We start from the raw sequence: 20485 nt of genomic DNA, 5'->3' as shown, positions 1-20485 counted from the left end.
TGGATCAAACAAATGGATTTTTTAGCTAAGCTGCTGACCCTCCGTAACTTTAGGCAAGCTACTTACCATTTCCCATGTCCTCATTTGTGAAAGGAAGATAATAGAACTTACCTCATAGGGTTGTATAGGGTGAACATTAAGTGAGCTCATCCATTTACAGAGAGCAGGCAGAAAGTAAGCCTCAATAAATGATACAGTCTTTTCTAGCAGCAGCAGTAGAAGTCAAAGTAGATGTAAAAAATAGCCAACCTAAATGTGGATTAAACTCTTGACTGTGATCTCACTAGCATCAGATTTATACTTATGAAAACTTAAATGTGAATAATGCCCTATTCTTGCTGTCTCACTCTTATTCCCATGAGGCTCTCCTTGAACCTCTTTGAACCTTCTAGTCCTCTTTCTCTTTCCATTTTCTCCCAGAGCAAGAGTTTCTTCCTAGCCCTGCCCTTCTTTACTGCCTCTAATCTATTTTGATGCTGAAATCAGAGTAATTTATTTAAATTATAAGTCCTACCATATTGCTGATTTGGCAGCTGCTCATGATCATTGGTTGACATTGGCTCTGAGCAAGAAACATTGAAACGTGATGAAGATTACTGATACATAAACTGACTTGTCTTGAGAGGAAAGGGAGAAATAGTGAATTTTTTGTTTCTTTTTGGACCCTTTAGGCTAGATGCCAGTGTTTCCATTTGAGTATTAAGTGCTTGGCCAGGTCAGGAAGAAACTGTTGATAAAGCATCTAATGGGATGCCAAGAACCCAGCAGTACACATTTCACTGTAATTGCTGATGAGGCCCAATGGTTGAGCAATCTATTGGTTTAATATTCTTAAATCATAGTTCCAAAACTCTCTGTGCTTCAGATTTCTCATCTGTAGTGAGAAGGTTAACCTGGATGATCTCTATATTCCCTTGGGTCCTGATAAGGCATGATTTCTTTATACCATCTGAAGGACTAAGGTTTGGAATACACAAAATCCCCATCATAAACAAATGTTCTCCCTACAGCAATCTGGCTTCAGTATAACTGCAATAGGAGAATAAAAGGGATCAATGTAATTAAATGCCATAAAAATCAGATGATGTTGACCATTTTAACACCTCAGCACCAATGTACCAGAGGATTAGTTTTAACTGCCACCTTTGTCACTTTGATTTCTGCCATTATTATCTCCTAAAGTGCTACGTGATACTGACCTTTTTTTTTTTTTTCCTGTGAAAGTGATTGACAGATTTTATAAAGATACCTAATGAGATACTTCAATATACCCCAGCTGTTGCAAAGTTTGTCTTTTGGGAATTATTATGGCATCTTGTTGACACAAAGACTGTTTCTTTGTGACTCCACACTACTGTACATCAACTATTACAAGGAGAGTACTTCTCAACCTTACCAGCAAAGATTTAATTATTTGTCTTTATGAACTCCAGATTGTGAATAATAATAACTATTAAATTATATCTATTATAGCTTATTCCCCATACTTGGCGAGGCAAAAACAAAAAAAAAAACAAAAACATATAACTGCTACTTAGAGCATTTGATCAGCATGAGACATGCAATCACAATTTGATATAATTCTCAGTAAAAGGAAATGTATATAATATTTTAATTAGCTTCATCTTAGGTAAGTATCAAATTTCTCTTGTGAATTTGAAACACCAAGATATCTTGGAAACTCCTAGATACTTAAAAAGATTTCTAGTGATCAGCAGATTATAATTTGGAAATTTAACGAATACATTAGGTAATGATCAACCAAATAATGATTATCATTATTATTGATGTTATTTATTGGGCAATTGTTAATACTATATGCCAGAACTTGTTTTAAACACTGTGCACATTTAATCTTCCTTTAATCCTGAACCACAAAGAGGTGAAATGATTTACCCAGTATCACACAACTAGGAATTGTGTGGAGGATTTGAACCCCAGAAGGTTTGAATTGATGGAGATGAGGCCTACTGTCCTTAACTCATCAGTGAACAGAGATAGTGCTCTAGTAGGCGAATAAGAGAAAGAGAGAGATTCACATTTAACAACTGAATCTTAAGTTGCTGAAATATGGAAAGGCATCAGAACTGAAGGGTGGAGAAGTACTAGGAGTGCTGAAATGTAGCTGGAGACAGGGCACCAATCTTTACTCTTTAGATGAGTACCTGAGTTTGTGCATTTGTGTTGAGAATTCTACAAAGGTTGAATGTTGGGCCAATCAGTAACTTATTGGTGAGAGCAATGAATTCTGAATGCCTAACAACATGGTTGGTATGGGCCTAGAGGGGTGAGAAGTTGGGTAGAGGTGGCTAACCCCATTTTAAGACTGGGAACAGAGTTGGAGGGAAGGAGAAAATGGCTGCCCCCGGACAGTGGCATATATGCAATAAGGTGGGGGGAGGGGAAAAGAGGTGAAAAACTCATCTTTGAGTTAATAACTTATGTTCTAGAGTTTCAGGGTCTTTAAACTTCCGGAGTAGGGATTTGTGGCAATGCTATAACACAGAATACCATAAAACCCTGGCTATTGGGCTTGCAGGGTTAGTACTCTTAACAATTTTAAGACAATGAAATGCTGAGGGAGGTAAGGAATACAAAGGTCAAGGATTTGAACGATAAAGCTCTGGGAGATGCTAATGACTAATCCCCCTTGTATTCTAAGTCAATCGCAATTTTATCTCCTAGGATAGTGGAAATGGACTTGGGGGTGGAGGCAGAGCGGTGAATAAGGGGAAGGCCACTTGGACAAGAATTTGGGGCCTCTCTCCCTAGCTTTTCTTATTGGAGGATAATTGCTTTACAATATTATGTTGGTTCCTGCCATACATCAACATGAATCAGCCATAGGTATACATATGGCCCTTCTGTCCTGAGCCCCCCTCCCACCTCCCTCCCTATCCCACCCCTCTAGGTTGTCACAGAGCACTAGGTTCAGCCCCCTGTGTCACATAGCCTCCCTTAGTTTAACTTGAGCAGTTTAACCCTCCCATTTTATATTGAGGGTTTATCCATGAGGCTTCATTTTACAGACATTCCAAACTTAAGGAAAAAGGCAAAACCACTTTCCTAAGGGAGAAAAAAAACAGACAAGGAAGCTCTAAAAAGTGTTCAAATAGGTCACCTTTGTCCTTTCTGAATTTAGGGGCAGACACTAGCAAGAATGCTTTGGCTGGGAGATCGGGAAGGTCTAAGTAATGACTCAGTGAATAAAACCAATAACAGCAATAAATGATAATAATAACAGCTACCATCCCCCACCTTTAGGAGTTTGGAATTAACATATACACAGTACTGTATATAAAAACAGATAATCAACAAGGACCCAACTCAGGGAACTCTACTCAGTATTCTGTAATAACCTATATGGGAAAGAATCTGAAAAAGAGTAGATATTTGTATATGTATAACTGATTCACTTTGTTGTACACCTGAAACTAACGCAACATTGCAAATCAACTATACTCCAATATAAAGTAGAAATAAAAGCATAGCAGTTACCGATTCAGTGTCACCTCTGATCTGGGCACAGAGCTAAATGCTTTTATAGATTGTGCCATTCTGTTCTCTGTAGCGCTGTGAAATAGATGCTCATTTTGCACATGTCATCACTTTTTTGCCTGTGAAGAAGCTATACAGGTTGCCTAAGGATATAGGAATAAACCAAGTAAAGGCATGTTTGAATCACTCTGCAAACAGATTTAAGTAATTGCTCAGGCCTTTTGCAGCTGAAATACGCACCAGGTTGAGATGATCTATTATTCCTTTGAGCCCAGGCAGTTCTGAGTTCAGAAGGACAAATCACAAACTGGCCCCTGAAATTGGGAATGTCTGATAGCTGATTCCAACAGAGAAGTGTTTTCCATAGATTTAAGTAGAAGAAATGTTTCCTTCACAGAAAGGAACGGTTTTATTGCAATTACATATTTGCTTAAAAAGACTTTTATTAATTTGTTCATTGAACAAACACTTCTTGAGCACCAACTATCTGCTCTGCACCCAGTGACTCAAACATGAAATTGAGACAGATTTAATAAAACCCTCGATCCTAAGGAATGTCTGATATAACCAAATTTAGGTAGAATCTATTAGTCAAGTGTGCTTTTTCAGTCTCATTCCAATGGCTATTCAAATACTCTCATCGAGTGAGGAGGGCAGTAGAGTCCTTGGATTCTGCTGCTGCCGCAGATCATGGAATAAAAGAACCTTAGTAATGAGATAGCCCCTTTCCTGCATTTTATAGGTCAGGGAGTCAGATGGCCTTGGACTGTAAATTGTATAACCTTGGGCAGGTTACTGAACCTCTCCCAGCCTCAGGCTTTTCCTGTAACATGGGGGTAAAAGCACTTGCCTTACAGAAACATGGTAAGGATTGCACAAGATAATTTATATCAAGTTCTTAGTGTAGAACACAACATGCTCAATATATTATACATTTACTGTTATTGTGATCACCATTTGCTGAGTGAGGGGACTGAAACTCAGAAAAGGGAAATGACTAGCCTAAGATCATATAGTTTGTTGTTAGGGCAGATAGTAAAACTCAGATCTCTGTTAGCAAATATTCCTTCTACTATACCACCTGTTTTATTCCCTAGGAAGAAGTAATGTAAACTTCCTATGCTTGTTAGAAATAAGTTGGCTGATCTAGGGAGAAGAAGGGAGAGGAAAACAAGGAAATAGATAACATAAGGAAAGAATTCCTAGAGTCAGAAACCAAAACAGCCAGGGAGATAACCAAAAGGCAGAGGAGAAATAGCAGTTACCAGAGAGTTTAAATCATAAAATTGCAGCCTTATAGTGCCTGCTGAATCACAGAATGGAACTCTATCCTCATTCCTTTATTCATCACAAACACGTCAATGAAATTCACTAAGCTTTTCTTTTTTCTTGGGGATGGTAGTAGGGAGGTGGTTCAGAATGCATGTGTGTTTCACAGAAAGTTCCCTTGCATACAGCTTTACTAGACAATTTCTATTTTCAAAGCAAGGGAACCCTATTACTGAAGTTAGAATAGAAGCATAAGTACTACCAAGATTTAAGGAATGATAGACTTTAAAAGATAGTGGGCTGGAGTGAAACCTAAGAGTAGAAACTATTGAGAAGTTTAACAAAAAAGAAAAAAAAAGGCTTAAGAATAAAGCCACGTTGTTATTCCTCTGTATATTGACAACATAGGTAATTACAGTGCTGGGAATGATTGATTTGTTAGATGAAGATACTCTTAAGAATTAGAAATATATGAAAAAGCCAGTCTGTCCATATGTTAAAAGCAAAGATTAATTTACGGTTGTCTAAGCAAAAGACAAAAACCCTGATGCTGGGAGGGATTGGGGGCAGGAGGAGAAAGGGACGATAGAGGATGATGAGATGGCTGGATGGCATCACCAACTCGATGCACATGAGTTTGTATTAACTCTGGGAGTTGGTGATGGACAGGGAGGCCTGGTATGCTGCAATTCATGGGGTCCCAAAGAGTCGGACATGACTGAGCGACTGAACTGAACTGAAGCAAAAGATGATATAATCTTCCCTAAAGTATTCAATCGAGGACTGCAGTATTGGTTATGCAACGTCCAAGGTGTATTCAAAATATTCCAGGAGTTTCCTAGAAGGTACAAGGCCATTTTGTTCAATTCATGACTGCCTAGTTCCATGGCACACATGACATCTGATTAGAGTTTCTGACCCACCAATAGAGATACTTCATGGTAGTTTGGGAAGCAATTACTATACAAAATGGTTGTTCCTTTTGTACTTCATCCTTTAATCTTGAGTTTTCTGATTTCCCTCCCCTAAAAATAGTTACGTATTATTCCAAATAAAATATACTGATAACACTTCGATTGCTTATTCATTTGATAACTTTTGCCTTCACAGGGCCTCAGGTACTGTTTATACAGCGCTGGACATTGCCACAGGACAAGAGGTAAGCATTAACATTCATTTCTGACTTTTACTTTCCTTTATTCGTATTGATCAGAATTCTTCTTTGATGGCATCTGTGCCTGACAAAATGGGTACCACTGGGTTGACATAAGTTTCCTTCATTGATGTCCAAAGTATCTGCTGTGAATGATGAATTCATGATTGGCCAAAGAAAAGGAGTTTGTGGCATTAAGAAAAATCCTAGTAAGGTAAAGAATTTGTATGTCTGACCCTGTTGCTGAAAAATATGGATGCTTGTGTTTAGTCTAATGATGGTAATTCATTCTTATCTTTCAATCATGATTCAGGTGGCCATAAAGCAGATGAACCTTCAACAGCAGCCCAAAAAGGAATTAATTATTAATGAAATTCTGGTCATGAGGGAAAATAAGAACCCCAATATTGTTAATTATTTAGATAGGTAAGTTTTCTTTCATCATATGCTTGTTTTCTTTATGGGATATAATTTTCATGGCCAATTATTTAGGATCTATTCATTTAGCATCCATTCTGCAAATATCTTTCAAGTGCTATAAAACAGTATCAAATATATTGCTAAACTTGTACCCACTTATCTTTGTTCATCCATTAAACATTTGAAGACACATTTTATGGTGTTGCTTCTAAACATGAGCAGTTTGTGTAATTTTCTTTTGAAGACTGTGGTTCTGTATTGCCACGAAACAGACTATCGCGTATAGTAAAGAGCTGCGGTGTTTTAAACATTTAATCAAGTGTTTGTTTGGAGCAGTGCAGTGTCTGGCTATCTAAGTAAAGAAGACAGACTACAATGGCCCTGCTTTAATGGGTGCTTTGTGATGAACTGACAGTGAGGTCTAGGGAATTGAGACTTTAATCTCAAACCTTTTTCTTAGACCAGGTAATTAATGTCTCTTTCATCAGTCGTGTTAGCAGTGGGTTATTAATAGGTGTTTAAAAACAGCATTAACTCTTTACTTGTGATTTAACATCTGTCGCATTCAATTTTGATGTGTTTGTTTGGCACCACTGTGCTGTGTACTCTGGGTTGATACAAAGGAAATAAGACCAAGTCTACAACCTCAGTGAGCTTGAGATCTCACTTTCTGTGTTTTATACCAGGTAGACCAGTGGTACAGAAAGGAGGCAAAAGAGGGGCCAAAAAAAAGTGTCATTTAGGAGGCAACTGCAGCAGAGTGACTGTATTCTGCTTTTGTAATTTTGTAAAAACTGCATTTGTAAAAAGATGCAGATTTCTTGGTGGTTCTCTGTAACGAATGAGGTATTTCATTTTTGTGAAATGAGAATTTTCCTTTTGAACAAACTTTCTGAGTGAATCTTATGGGCACTGCAGTTTGAACACCACTGGATAGAAAGTCTTGCTTCATACTGATGTCAAGCTAGGAGCAGGATAGAATTGTTGGGATTGTTCCATTCATTGTAATGCCTCTCCCTTGCTACACGAGGGGAAAGACAGACCTGATCATACTGTTAAAATGCCTTCAGATGATCCCAGGGGTTTGAATTTGCTCTGGTGACCTGCCTTCCCGTATTTGATCATATGGACTGTGCTCCTCAATACCTACTTAAAGATAATGGGCATGTGATAAACGACTTCTATCAGAACTGAGACTTCAGTGCAGTAAATCCATTGCCAATTTGAATCTTTTTACATTATCCTATAAAATTGTGTCATGGAGCAGTTTAGTCCAAGAAGTCAACACTATGGCTTAAATGATCCAAAAGGGCTATTCACCAATCCTGTTAATTGAAATTAGCTTTTTACAGTGGAATGACTGACAGTAGTCAGTCACCAAAGGCTTCGTTGCTCTTTTCCTTCCTTCCACGGTGTACTTTCATCTCCTGATCCTTTGATTTCCATGCATATTCTCTTCTAAGATAAAGGAAGTGTCTTATAATCATAACTGATATGTTCCTCTTGTTAGATAACATGACCAAACGCAGACAGAGGCTCACTGCACATTGCCTTCTTAATGGAAATATAGAAGGGTCTCCACTTCCTAAGGCCTGAGTCAATGTCTTTTTCCTCTCTTGTTGTAGCTACTTAGTGGGCGATGAACTGTGGGTAGTCATGGAATACTTGGCTGGTGGCTCTTTGACTGATGTGGTCACAGAGACCTGTATGGATGAAGGACAGATAGCAGCTGTCTGCAGAGAGGTAAGAAAACAGAACATTTCTGGCTGATGAGAACACCCACATTGGCACTTTTTTATCTTTGATTATTTAGAATGTTTATAACGTCAGAATATCAGTAGCACAACTTTTATACTAAAAAACAATTGAAGATCCTAACAATTTAAATCCTAACCCTCTCTCCCCAGCTCCTTGTTTATTTTAGTTGCTTTGTGATGGATCTTTCTGAATTCTATTATACCATTCACAGGGTACAATATCTAAGCCTGCCTAGTGGAGTCTTGTTGAATATGGAAGGCAGTAATATTGACATGGGATTTCTTCCTGGTTGGGGGGAATTTTTATATGATAGTTATTTTGCCTTGTCTATGCAATATAAGCCATGTACATATACAGATCACATTATAACCCCATCATTTTCTGGAAGGTTGTTTACACAAGGTCCTCCCTCAGTCCAGAAAGTAGTTGCTTTCACAGTACAATCTTGAAACTCCCTCAGACCCCTACAGTGGGTCTGAGTGTCTGCCTGTTTTCTAATAACAGTGGCATATCCCCAGTTTCAAACTAAACTAAGGATATTTTGTTATATTAATTTTCTCAATATTTAAAAAAAAAAGCACTCCTCATTGGAGTCTTATCTTGAGCATTACCCTCTACCCTCTATTCATTGAAGTTTTCTATAGACACAAGTAGGAACTCTGACCCACTGAAACTTGAAAATCAATGATAGTAAAACAAAGCCAAATAATGTCAGCTAGCCTTTCATTGTTTTTTATTTTAAATTATTCACTTAAATTTCCTCCTTCTGCTGTCCTCTCATTCCCATTTCTTCCTCCCCAAATATGTACACATATCCACCAAATTCATATATTTTCTATTCATATAATAAATCAAACTTAAAATATTCAGGGGATTCTTCAGCCTTTAGCCTGTGGTTCCATCTGTTAGTATTACAACACAAAGCCATTTCCAAATTAGTACCTATAGTTACTTCAGAGCCTAGAGGTGGTTCCGGAACCTAGCTATCTGTCCATCAGAACTAGCTTGGGGCACTTGTTTTAAATGCAGATTTCTAGGTCCCACTCCAGACCTTCTGAATCTAATCATATCCCAGATGCAGATGCTTACTATATCTATAACAGATCAAGCCGAATCCATATCCTCCAGACAAGTAGATCCAAATATGATTATAGTAATTGGTTCATTCAACTACATTAACAATGTAGTGCTACTTACCACACCATCACTCTTTGTGGCCAAGTCTGATTCAGGAGCTTTCATATGTATAACACTAAGTTGCATCACTGATGTAAATGGTAACATGATTTCAAAATGGCTTTGAAACATTTAATTTATTTCTCCTGACAACTTAAGCTTGTACCTTTGCTCAAAATTTATCTAGAAATGAAACACATTTTTTGGGAACACATGTAAGAATTAAAGATTTTAAAATTTAAAAAAATAAAAAACTAAAAAATAAAATAGTATCCTTGAGCTACAAAAAATAAATAAATAAATAAAAATTAGCTTCCACTTATGAGTAACATCAAAAAAAAATTTTTGTGATATAACTAGAACTTTTTTCTTCCTGATACAATAGTGCCTCCAAGCTTTGGATTTCTTGCACTCAAACCAAGTGATCCACAGAGACATAAAGAGTGACAATATTCTCCTTGGGATGGATGGCTCTGTCAAACTGAGTAAGTATTATGGTGCAGATAACATGTGAGAGAGTGTCAGGGGATTTATGTTCTTTCACTGTCTATCTTGAGAAGAAAAGGGCTCTTGAGAGTGAGGGTGTGAGGGCATTTAGAGGCCTGTTTGAGGTGAAGCATTTTTTTCACATTGTATTCCTGTAGATTGTGACCAGATTTGGGGAGGGTTAATAGTTAATAATATCTAGTGGATTCTATCTGCTGGATGACAAATACCTAAGCTGTAATATATAATTATACTATAATAGTCAAAATAATACTAAAACATAATAAAATCTTAAGATTAAAAATCAAAAAAAAAAAAAAGAAAGAAAAGAGAAAGATTCTATAAGTTAGAGGGAACAGTATGAGGAGGGAACCAGGATTGAGCTCTAGTAAAAATGATATCACTCAGTTACTTCAGACTAGTTTAAAATCTGGAGCAGCTGAGAGATAGGATAACAAAAGGATATGAGTGAGGCAGTTTCAGAAGCTCAGTGGAAGGTACGGTCGTATCTGAAAGTGACCTCTCATAAAAGAAAAAATAAGTTGAGCTGATTTTAACTGACTTTTGTTCTCTACAGCTGATTTTGGGTTCTGTGCCCAGATCACTCCTGAGCAAAGTAAACGAAGCACGATGGTGGGAACTCCCTATTGGATGGCACCTGAAGTAGTGACTCGAAAAGCTTATGGTCCGAAAGTTGATATCTGGTCTCTGGGAATTATGGCGATTGAAATGGTAGAAGGCGAACCCCCTTACCTTAATGAAAATCCACTCAGGGTAAGTAAAAAGAAAACTCAAGTCCTTTATCCCAAGGGAAGGGAAAACAGCCAAATGTCATTTCTTGTCTCCACTAAAAGTGGCCAAAATGGGCTCTTTGATGGGACAAGTGACATAGAAGCTCCAAATCGTAATTTTCAAAATTACTGTGAGTTATTTATTTTCTGTTTCTCTTAAGATGTCTCAACAGCTTTTTCAAATGCTTTGATAGCACTATTTCTATTGTCAGGGGTCTTTAAAATTTTGTAGTATAATTTTCTGCTGTCAAAAAAATATATAGCTTTTTTTTAAAGCAAGATGTGGGAAGAAAACAGTATTTTTTATCACATGCAACTTGCTTTTAGCAGAGTAAATAAATGCATTTCCAGAACAGCTGAAATTTTTAAAATTAGATTTACATTATCAGTAATGATTTATTGAGCCACAGCAGCTTGGTGGGTATTGAATGGAACAAAAGATAGACACAGTACCAGCCTGGCAAAATCACAAACTTAATTAGACTGTCAGGTTAGAAATGAATGGAAATTTTTTGTGTTGGGTAACTCAGTTTGCGACTGCAGAATCAGAGGTTAGATCCTTATGTGGTCTGGTTACTTCTATGAAGAGAAAAACTCCATTTTGGAGCCTAACACCCATTCAGAGAAAGGCAAAGGAACATGAAAGAAATGGTTGCTCACTGCAGAAGTGAGCCAGGAGCTGCTTTGTTGAATAAAGCCTAAAGGTAAGTCAGAAGCCGTGTTATATATATAAAGGGCATCACACTATTAAGAAAAGGAAACATGTATCAATTCGAATTCTAGTCTCCAATCCTATGCAGAGTGCCAGTGCTGAAGGCGTCTTGCGTATTGTTGTCTTCCTTACCACTAAGAGCCTAAAACTGAATTTTACCATTAGTATATAAAAATCATTGCCTGTATATGGTTAAGTGTTCACACGTTCAGCTTATAAAATCCATATGTAAATCAAATATATGTGGCTTTCTGTACATGTAAAGAAACTTACAGATTAATTATCTAGTTATTTTGAAATGGAGCAGTTTCTAATTGGGAGCTGCATTCCCTGTGTATGGAGAGGGGGACAGCCTCCCCTTTGCCCCTTCCTAATTCTTCTCTGCTAGTTGGCCTCTTGTCTTAGACCGGCACTGATTAGAAAATAACAGATAGGAGTGAATGCCCTAATGAATTCTATGGGCTCTTGCTCTGGGTTCATGAAACAATCTGGAAGTGAGACGTGCACCGTGATTAGCTGCCTGCAGGGCTGAGTGGAAAAAGAGGAACATTTTCCCACTGTTTGTGGGTCAGTCCTCCATGAACTTAATCAAACCCACCCCTGACCTATGGATAATTACATGGGCTTGTCCTAATTGTCTAACCACCTTTGCCCTTTAAGAAGTAGCAGTGAACGAACACACCAGGCCTCTCATTTCCATGGATTTCCTCCTTTAAGTCTTCAGAGTTTGGAGAAACTAAACAGATTATGGCTATTTTGCTTTCTACCTTCTAATGAGTAATTTACAGCTTGCAATATTTAAGGTTTAAATAAATGGCTCTGTAAAGCAGTTGGCCTCAGTAATGCATTTATTACCTTCTTCAGTTCCCCAAGTACAATTGATCGCTCTTCAGCAAGGCTGTTAATTGTTAGAAAAAAGGAAACAAGTTGTAATCTTTATGGGCATCTTCTAGCCTAGGATTAGAGCTAATAATTAACAGCTTGTCTCTTAGGATCCGAAGCCTTGTATCTAAACAAGTACTTGTAGATTAACAAGCCACAGGTTCAGGAAGCCTCCATTATGGCTATAACAAAAAGATCCATCAGGAAGACCACCCTGTTGAATTCCACTGATAAGGATTTACTGTAACTATGCTCATTATTCTCTGTGTGTGATCAACCTCCAGTGACTCAATCAAGTCCGTATGGAGGCAGGCCTCTATCTGTTTGCCAGGCACCACAAGGACTTTTTAAGTTTTGATTTTGAATATGTTGTCCTCCTGTTCTCTTAAATAAAATCCAGTATCCCTGGCTATAGGCCCTTATTTGGGATTTGAAAAATATAGTCACTGAAACACTGGAGAGGTTGGACAGAAAAACACATACCATGACCTTGTTGGAAGCATGTGTTTTCTTGAATTCTGGTGACCAGGGCATGTGTGGAGAAATAGAAAATGGCAGAACTGGCTTAGCCCTTCTTTCTTTAACATCCTTCCGAGACTACCACCCGTCTACCACTTTAGACTTTGAAGATGAACAAAAGAAAGGAAGTGGAAATGAGATAGAGTGGTAGAGTGAAGTCTAACATGTTAATATGAAAAGCATTTGGCCTATGGAGTCAGGCAGATTTGGGTAAGTCCTGGTTCTACAATCTGCCAGCTCTGTGACCTTTAGCAGGTGACCCAAAACCTCTATAAGCCCTGTTTCCTGTGTGTAATTGGGGACAATATCTCTCTTGCAGAGTTAGTATGAAATCTAAATGAAATCATGCATGTAAACACCTAGCACAGTGTCTAGCTCATTGTAAGGAGAGGGAGAAAGAGATTTATATATCAATAGAAAAGTGAGAAAGGAAACAGAACAGACGCTTAGAATACTTTTTACCCGTTCATGAAGGGAGATTGGATTCCCCTCTCCCCCCAAGCACTTTCCTTCCACAGTAGCATCCCCTTGAAGAGTGGAAGGTCCTACACGGTTCAGTATAAATTACCATGAACAGGTTACACTGAGCAGCAGAGGTTAAAGATGAAATCTGGGACTATACATTCGAAGGCTGTTGGCATTTTGCTGTGGCTTTTGTGTGTGTGTGTGTGTGTGTGTGTGTGTGTGTGTGTGTGTGTGTGTCTCTGTTGTGTCAGTTGGAACTGAGCAAGCCCTCTTGGAATATTGCCTGTTAACTTATTACTGATGCAAGGAATTAGCTACATTCCCCCCCTAGTTTTAAAGCAGTTGGGATTTTTTTTAAGTAAATTGCTCTGTACTAATTGACCTAATTTGCTCATAAAATGCCTTTTAAAGGTTAAAGAGTTGTTAACTGTGCCAATGTTATAAGGTTGGTACCCTTTCAGAGACAGAGAGGAGACAAGTTCCTCACTGCCTGAAGTCTGTGCACTCAACATAATTGGCCTTGAATGTGTTGTTCTGTAACCCACAGCCATTTTTGGTGCAGCCTCCAATAATAAAGTGCCTTGTTCTTTCTGTTCACTAAGGTGACTGAAGTCAAATTCGAACTTTCTCTGTAGATATGTAAATCAAATGTTGGGATACTGCTGCTCTCCCCAGCTTGTGTGTTCGTTTGAAGATATCTTTTTATAAACCTATGATTATAATGACCTGATTCTAAATAAGGAGGCACAATCATTTCCATAAAACAAATCTTTGGTTTGTTGTTGTTGTTGTTGTTGTTGTTTTCCTCAGCACTAAGAGAGTGCCTCTTTATTAACTTGGCATTCAACATAATGGGGCTGTTCTTGTCAATGGGTTTTGAGGGATTTTGGTGTTTGTGAAACGTCTCAGTGATATCCAGTGGAGGATCCTACTGGACCCTGTGGGTGGTGCCCCTTTTCTGTGTAACTTTCCAGACCTTTATCCTAGTTGAGATGAACTTTAAGTGTTCTCTTTCTACCCTTGCTTTAAGCATCTGTGAAGCCATATCAAACACTGGATCTTTGGAAGACTATTATCAGTATCAAGAAGAGATATCTGAAGGCTAAAAACAGTGTTTAGGAGAGTATGGAACCCACCTATCTTATACCAGTGGTTCTCCTCCTTGGTTGTACATTGGAATCCCTGTGAAGCTTCAAGAACTGATAAGGTCAGGTTTCTACACCAAGGACTAGAACAAACATCAATACAAAGCTCTGTGGCTAGTCCTTTGTAGAACCCTGTCTAAACTGAAAAAAACATTCTTCATCAGCCCTCTTTGAGCCTGGTTGTTCAACCAGAAAAGAGCATGCTCTCATTCTGGCCACATTTCTCCTTTTCATCTAAAAAGGACATCATGAATCACTTTGTCAAAATCTTGGCACATTCTGGCATTCTTTGATTTACTGTTTCCAGCAACACTATCACAAAAGAAATGACATTAGTTCAGCATATACCTCCTTGCTATGCCATTTTCTTTTTCAATTTTGCTTCTCTTGCAAATGGAGTCCCTCATTACCACCTGATAGCTGTTGTGTACATCACATGTACTGACGATAATAAAGCCATTAGTCTGACTGCTCATAATTAAGAGTGTAGAACCTGTATGGTCAGAGAGAAGGGTGGGAAGAAGTATCAATTGAGACCTGTTGTCTACAGGAAGAAGCTCCCTATGCCCCCATCCCCACACTTGAAACACTGCACAAGTGTTAGTTTCTTCTTTTTTCCTCTAGAACTAGGGAAATTGTGGTTAGCTTATATGCCTAGAGAAGAGAATTAAGCAGAATAGAATCTCTAGCACTAAAAAGCAGCAACTTAGGGCCAAAGTGCTTTGAGCTCCCTCCAACCACTGGAACCTGTGTTGTGGACTGGAATGTCTGGGTTTGATGGAATTAAAGTCAAATATAAACTTCCTGAGTGCCAGAGAAGCAAGCGTACTTTGCTAGCACTCTGTCAATATTGTTTTGAATGTATTTCAGGAAGATCTGGGAGCATTCCCTTCTTTTTCCATAAGCCTCTATGGAACAGCAAGGTTTATTGATGGTTTGTTGACACTCCGCCTACTTTGAGGGCAAACCTATGCCTAAAAGGAGGGGCAAGTTGGGATAACGGCAACTAAAATAATCATGAAACAGTAACAGAGTCTCTTTTTAATCAGAAAAATATTGCCTGTCAAAAGATAGATAGCTCTTAAGACTCATTGGTTGTCAGGAATTTAGCATAGGAAAATGGGACCTAGCCATAGGAAAGCTGCAAGTCTCATTTAGATTGTAATTCAGAAGCAGACAGTTCAAACCAGTAATTTATGATCCAGAAGACAGCCAAAGGAGAAACTAATTCCACAGCAAACAAAAGTCTGAGACTCTGACTAGGTGAAGATGTGGCAAAGAGGGATTACAAACGTGGTAACCAGGGACCTACTATTGGCCAAGACTGATATTCCTTTATCATATGAGTTGAAGAGTCAATTCTGTTCCCGGGTCTACCCATCAGGAGCCCCATGATCTTGCATAGATTACTTCTTGCTGGGCCTCATTTACTTTTGCCTCAAACAAGTGGAATTTGACAAGATTATTGGTTACCCGTGAACTCTGTGAATTCCATGGGCTCCTAGAATTCCATGGAGGTCCTTGGGGCCCAGTGGGGAGGTCATGTGGTTCTCAAGTCCACCAAAATAGTTCCCTCATTAACTTGTTTTCTGTATCAGGCTTTCACATGAAATTTAGTTAAATAAAAGGGGAAACTCATGGTCTCTGTCTCTGATTCTGTTTTCTTAGGCTGTAGATATATGCTCCAGCCTCCCATGAGTGCCAGGACGGCCTGGGTTTGAGTATGCACTGTCTGTAGGAGGGCTTCCAGAGTTGTGATCTTCAGACAGCTTGAGTGGAGGGACTTCCCTGGTGGTCCACTGTTTAAGACTTCACGCTTGCAATGCAACGGGTGTGGGTTTGATCCTTGGTTGGGGAACTAAGGTCCTACTTGATGAGTGGCACAGCCAAAAAGAAAGAAAAAGCAAAGAAAGCTGTTTGGAGACATCTCTCTGATTATCTCCTGACTAAGTCTGTATTCTATAGAGTGGAAAGGACCCCATTTCCCTACCAAGAAAGACATTCGATTGTGATACAAATGAAACATGCTGCATGTGGGTAAGAAGCCCGGGAAGAACACAACAGTGATAAAGCTGTTTCAAGGACCCATTTTCTACCCTGGGCTGTCCTGAGAACATGTGCATGTTATTGTGTACAGAGCTGTTCAGCTGATGAACTGCATATAAAACAGAAGTTGAAGCCAGTTTATGTAAGCAGTAATGCATGTTTCACAGATCATATCACAGTCCAGCTGGTTTTTGAAAAGCCCCAAAGAATCAGGGACTTAGTACCTTCCTGCTCCAGTGTTCTGAAGTGAGACAGGAATAAACATATAATGGTAAACAGTACATTGAAACTAGAAACTAGGTGTGGGTTGAAGAGAAAATGGGAGATGAGGAAGTCAACAGACCACGTGTTAGATGATGTTTTGAGATGTTTTATGGGAGAAGGACCAGAGAAATGGGGAGGTAGCAGAATGGATCCTAGGATCAGGTCCCCTTGACCTCCCTGAATTGTGGAGCCTTTATCTTCATTTCTCTTCCTCGTCACTCCACCAGCCACCTTCTTTCCCCATGGTCCCTTGGCCCTAGTCCTTGCCCTTTGTTCTGCTACCTCTGCTTCTTACAACTTTTCTCCTCTACCTCCTGCCCCATTTTGCTTTCCTGATTTTCTGTCTCTATGCCTATCCCTCCTCTACTTCCAAACCCCTTGTGGTTCTCAAGCTTGGGTTCCTCCTGGGCTACCCAGGGTGGCTCCTTGAGCACACATAGTCTGCTCCACATTTCTTGACAAACACTATTATTCCTGAGAGATTAAAATGAGCATGCCCATTGTTGGAGTCATCTGGTCTTTATTTTCTGGCAATGGCCAGTTTTTTATGCTTGAAAGGAGCACTCTAAAGGCAGTTCAACATCTAATCTGTTGGTGGTACCTAATTACCTTTTACCATAAACCAATAAGAGAATAGATCTGTAATAGCTCAATTTTTAATGACTTATAAAGGATTAAACAATAACAGCAGAGCCCCCTACCATGTATAATTTAGTGACAGATGAGACCTACTGTACAAGACAAGTCAGGAACTAAATTAGAGCACAGTGTTTATTCAGTTATCACACTGAACTGTTGGGTTGAATAAGTCAAGATAGGGAATACAACATTTGTTATAATATAACAACTTTTTTGTAGATTTGGCCCCATTTACTCTCATCTTAGAAATGTCAGGGCCTTTAATGAAATCTATAAAAACATCAGAGGCAGTAATACACTCTGGCCTTTAACCTCTGAAATCCCAGGTCAAAAGTGACCTCTAAGTCATAAGGTGTCATGTCACTTGTTGCCAAATCTCTCCCATAAAACACTCAGAGATAGTTGAAAGGAATTGAGACATAAGTAGGTTATGGGCAACAACCAGAAGACACACTGCTTATAAACACTCAACATATATACAGATACTGGTGAATACAATAGGAAACCTAACTGGGCCTTTTGTTCTCAATTTCCAAGTTTAGTTGCAAAACGATTGACCTCAAAAGGGTCCATTTCCTTTGTTAAAGGTAGAGGTGGAGTTACGCATGCTCAGTGTGTCTCATCTCTCTTTTTTTTTAGTTGAAGTTTCAATATCAGACTTTCAGAAATTAATAGAATGAGTGTACAGAAAAGTAGAATATAGTAGACCTGAAAAGCACTATGAACCAATTTGACATACTTAAGATTTATACAATTTTCACACAACGGTAGGATACAAATTCTATTCAAGTTCCCATAGAGTATAAACTAGGAGATTATGAAATATATCCAGGGACATAAGACCATGGCTTCTTAGATATAGACCTCATTTAAAAATGGAAATTTAATTTACAAATACATAGGAGTTTTTAAAGTATCTTTGATATTAATTTCTCATTTTGACATTGTTTTCTCATTAAAATGCTTTCTTCTCTGCAGTCACCCTCCATGATTTTTCAGTCTTCTAACTTTATTGAGGTTTTCAAAAGCTAAGTTGCAGAGCTCTCTTGGTAAATGTCACACTGCATTTGAAAATATGTGGGTTATTTTCAAATCTTTTGATATTGGTCTCTAACATAATTCCACAGTAATAAGAGAACAGACCGTATGAACTCAATGCCTTTAGACCAAGAAATTTCTGTACCTGGTCTTATGTCAGAGTGTTTCATCTCTTAAAGAGTCCTTGTCTGCCTCTGCTTACGAAAACCAAAATCACAGAGGGTGGGAGCACTGTGAGGTGGTGCCGTGAAGTGGTCAGGTGGATGGACTCTGGGCTCACACTTCCTGGATTCAGATACTGACTCCCTCATTGCTAATTGTGTAATGTTGGGCAAGTTATTATGTTAACCCTACCGCCCTCAGTTTCTTCATCTGTCAATTGGTCATAATCGAGTATAACTCAGGGGGTTGTTGTATGAATCACGTGAGCTAATAGTAATCATTCAGTAAATGCTAACTAATAATATTTCCCATGAAACAGTCTTTATACAGATATTAAGATATTGTTACATTGTTTGTTAAATAGATTTTTATGGGCTAGCTTGGGAGCCTGTTCATCACGTATAACACCATTTCCATGGGAGAATGTATTTTGAGTTCCAAATATTCAACTTAGAAAGAAATGTTCCACCACTCTCCTCTTTGTAAAGAGAGTCTTTATATCAGTGCTGGGGCCTCTCAGGGTTACTAACACATTTCCATGTGAGTCTCTTGGTTTGTTTCTAACCTAAACTTTACAAACTGTTAAAATGAACTGAAGTCACAAACTGAAGCCTTTTAGTCAAATGGTTAGTCCAGTTGCAAAACTGCCTTAAAGAAAATGTATTGGGTGCCTATGCATTGTTTGGGGACCTCTTTGGAGAAATGTGGTAACTTCTAAGATGACTGCTTTGATCAGTTTTTAACTGAGGAAATTGCCAGTAAGGTAAATTGAATTATTCCTCCAACTGGGTAAAGTCGTGCTATCTGAGTACTTAGGTAAATTTAGTTGCACATCAGGATCCATAGAAAACTGCAACATTTGTTCGTTATTGACAAGGGATGTAAAGTTATTAAGAATTCCAGAACACCAAAAACTTCTAGGTAATATGTATATCACAATGAAGAAAGGCAATATTTTTTGGCCAAAGGTTGTCTGTCTAATATTATAAATAAGGTCAGTAGGTCATGGGGGCTTTGTCTCACCTTAGGAATAAAACAGACCTTGTTAAATAATGTAGCAGAAGAAAAATCAAGAGCTCTTTCTCTGTTCAAGATCAGTCAGAGAAGACTAAGTTTCTGTGTTTCCAGTTCCAGAGAGAACTAATTGTCTTCACTTGCTCTCTGGGTTTGCCCACAACAGATTACCATGTTGTGGTAATCTCCAGCTTTCCCTCCCTTTGATGTCATCCCCTTACTTACATTGCTCATGGCACTCTCTTCCTTCTCCCACACTGAAGAGTTGGGTAGTCAGAAGTTCCCACATTCCAGACCTATTCAACTCAGAAAGGGTGTCATTCTCTATGTATCTTCTTATATGTTCACTCATTCGCTTTAGCTTCTGAGCTTTAATACTTCATATAGCAAAGTCTGTCATATTCCCATCTCAATGAGATTTATTTCTACTTTTTGGTTTTCATTTCATTTAGCAACAAAAAAATTTATTGATCACCTGTTTTGAGCCACTATCCACAATATCCAGAGATGCTTGTGACACAATTCCTACCTTCACAATCTAGGGAGACAGACCTGTGAACAAGTAACAGGTATTCACCCTACAACATGAAAACAGATGTATAAACAGAGGGGTATAGTAGCTCAAAGGAGGGGAGGGCTAACCCTATCTCCATGGTGACTGACACCCCAGTTTGCTTGGCACTGACAGACATAGAACCTTCAGTAGTAAAACCCAGGACAGTCCCTGGAAAACCGAGGTGGTTGTTCACCATATCCTTCTGGGAGAGATTGAGAAGACTTAGCAAAGGAAGTGCCATTTGAAATAGAAATTAAAAGGCAAGTAGAAGTTCACCAGGCACTGAAGGGAATAGCATTTGAGGGAGATATGAAAGAGCATTTCTTATTATAGGAATGAAGAACTAATTGGCATGAATAGTATGTGAGCCTTGGCCAATCTGTGTATGTATGTGAAAGTGGGGGAAGCAGGGTTCTCAGATGAGAACAGAGGAGGACTAGAAAGAGAGGCAGGGGCCAAATCATGGAGGACCATCTATGCCATGCAAAGGAA

The 20485-nt window shown here is 38.7% G+C and overlaps 1 protein-coding gene across 7 annotated transcripts in view; it reads left to right on the top strand.

Annotated features, from left to right (window-relative positions):
• The window catches only part of PAK3 (p21 (RAC1) activated kinase 3), a 121470-nt gene that overhangs the window by 90855 nt on the left and 10130 nt on the right, over window positions 1-20485 (top strand). For all 7 annotated transcript variants that reach the window (XM_070290908.1, XM_070290911.1, XM_070290909.1 and 4 more), the window contains 5 exons: window positions 5878-5926; window positions 6234-6346; window positions 7966-8083; window positions 9660-9759; window positions 10338-10534. In XM_070290908.1, coding sequence (XP_070147009.1) covers window positions 5878-5926; window positions 6234-6346; window positions 7966-8083; window positions 9660-9759; window positions 10338-10534 — 577 coding nt within the window. The remainder of the gene's footprint in view (window positions 1-5877; window positions 5927-6233; window positions 6347-7965; window positions 8084-9659; window positions 9760-10337; window positions 10535-20485) is intronic.

The sequence above is a fragment of the Ovis canadensis genome, chromosome X (genome assembly GCF_042477335.2).
Source record: "Ovis canadensis isolate MfBH-ARS-UI-01 breed Bighorn chromosome X, ARS-UI_OviCan_v2, whole genome shotgun sequence".
In the NCBI taxonomy this organism is placed as follows: Eukaryota; Metazoa; Chordata; class Mammalia; order Artiodactyla; family Bovidae; genus Ovis; species Ovis canadensis.
Note: the sequence above shows the minus strand (reverse complement) of the source record. Positions and strands in the feature narration are given on the sequence as shown.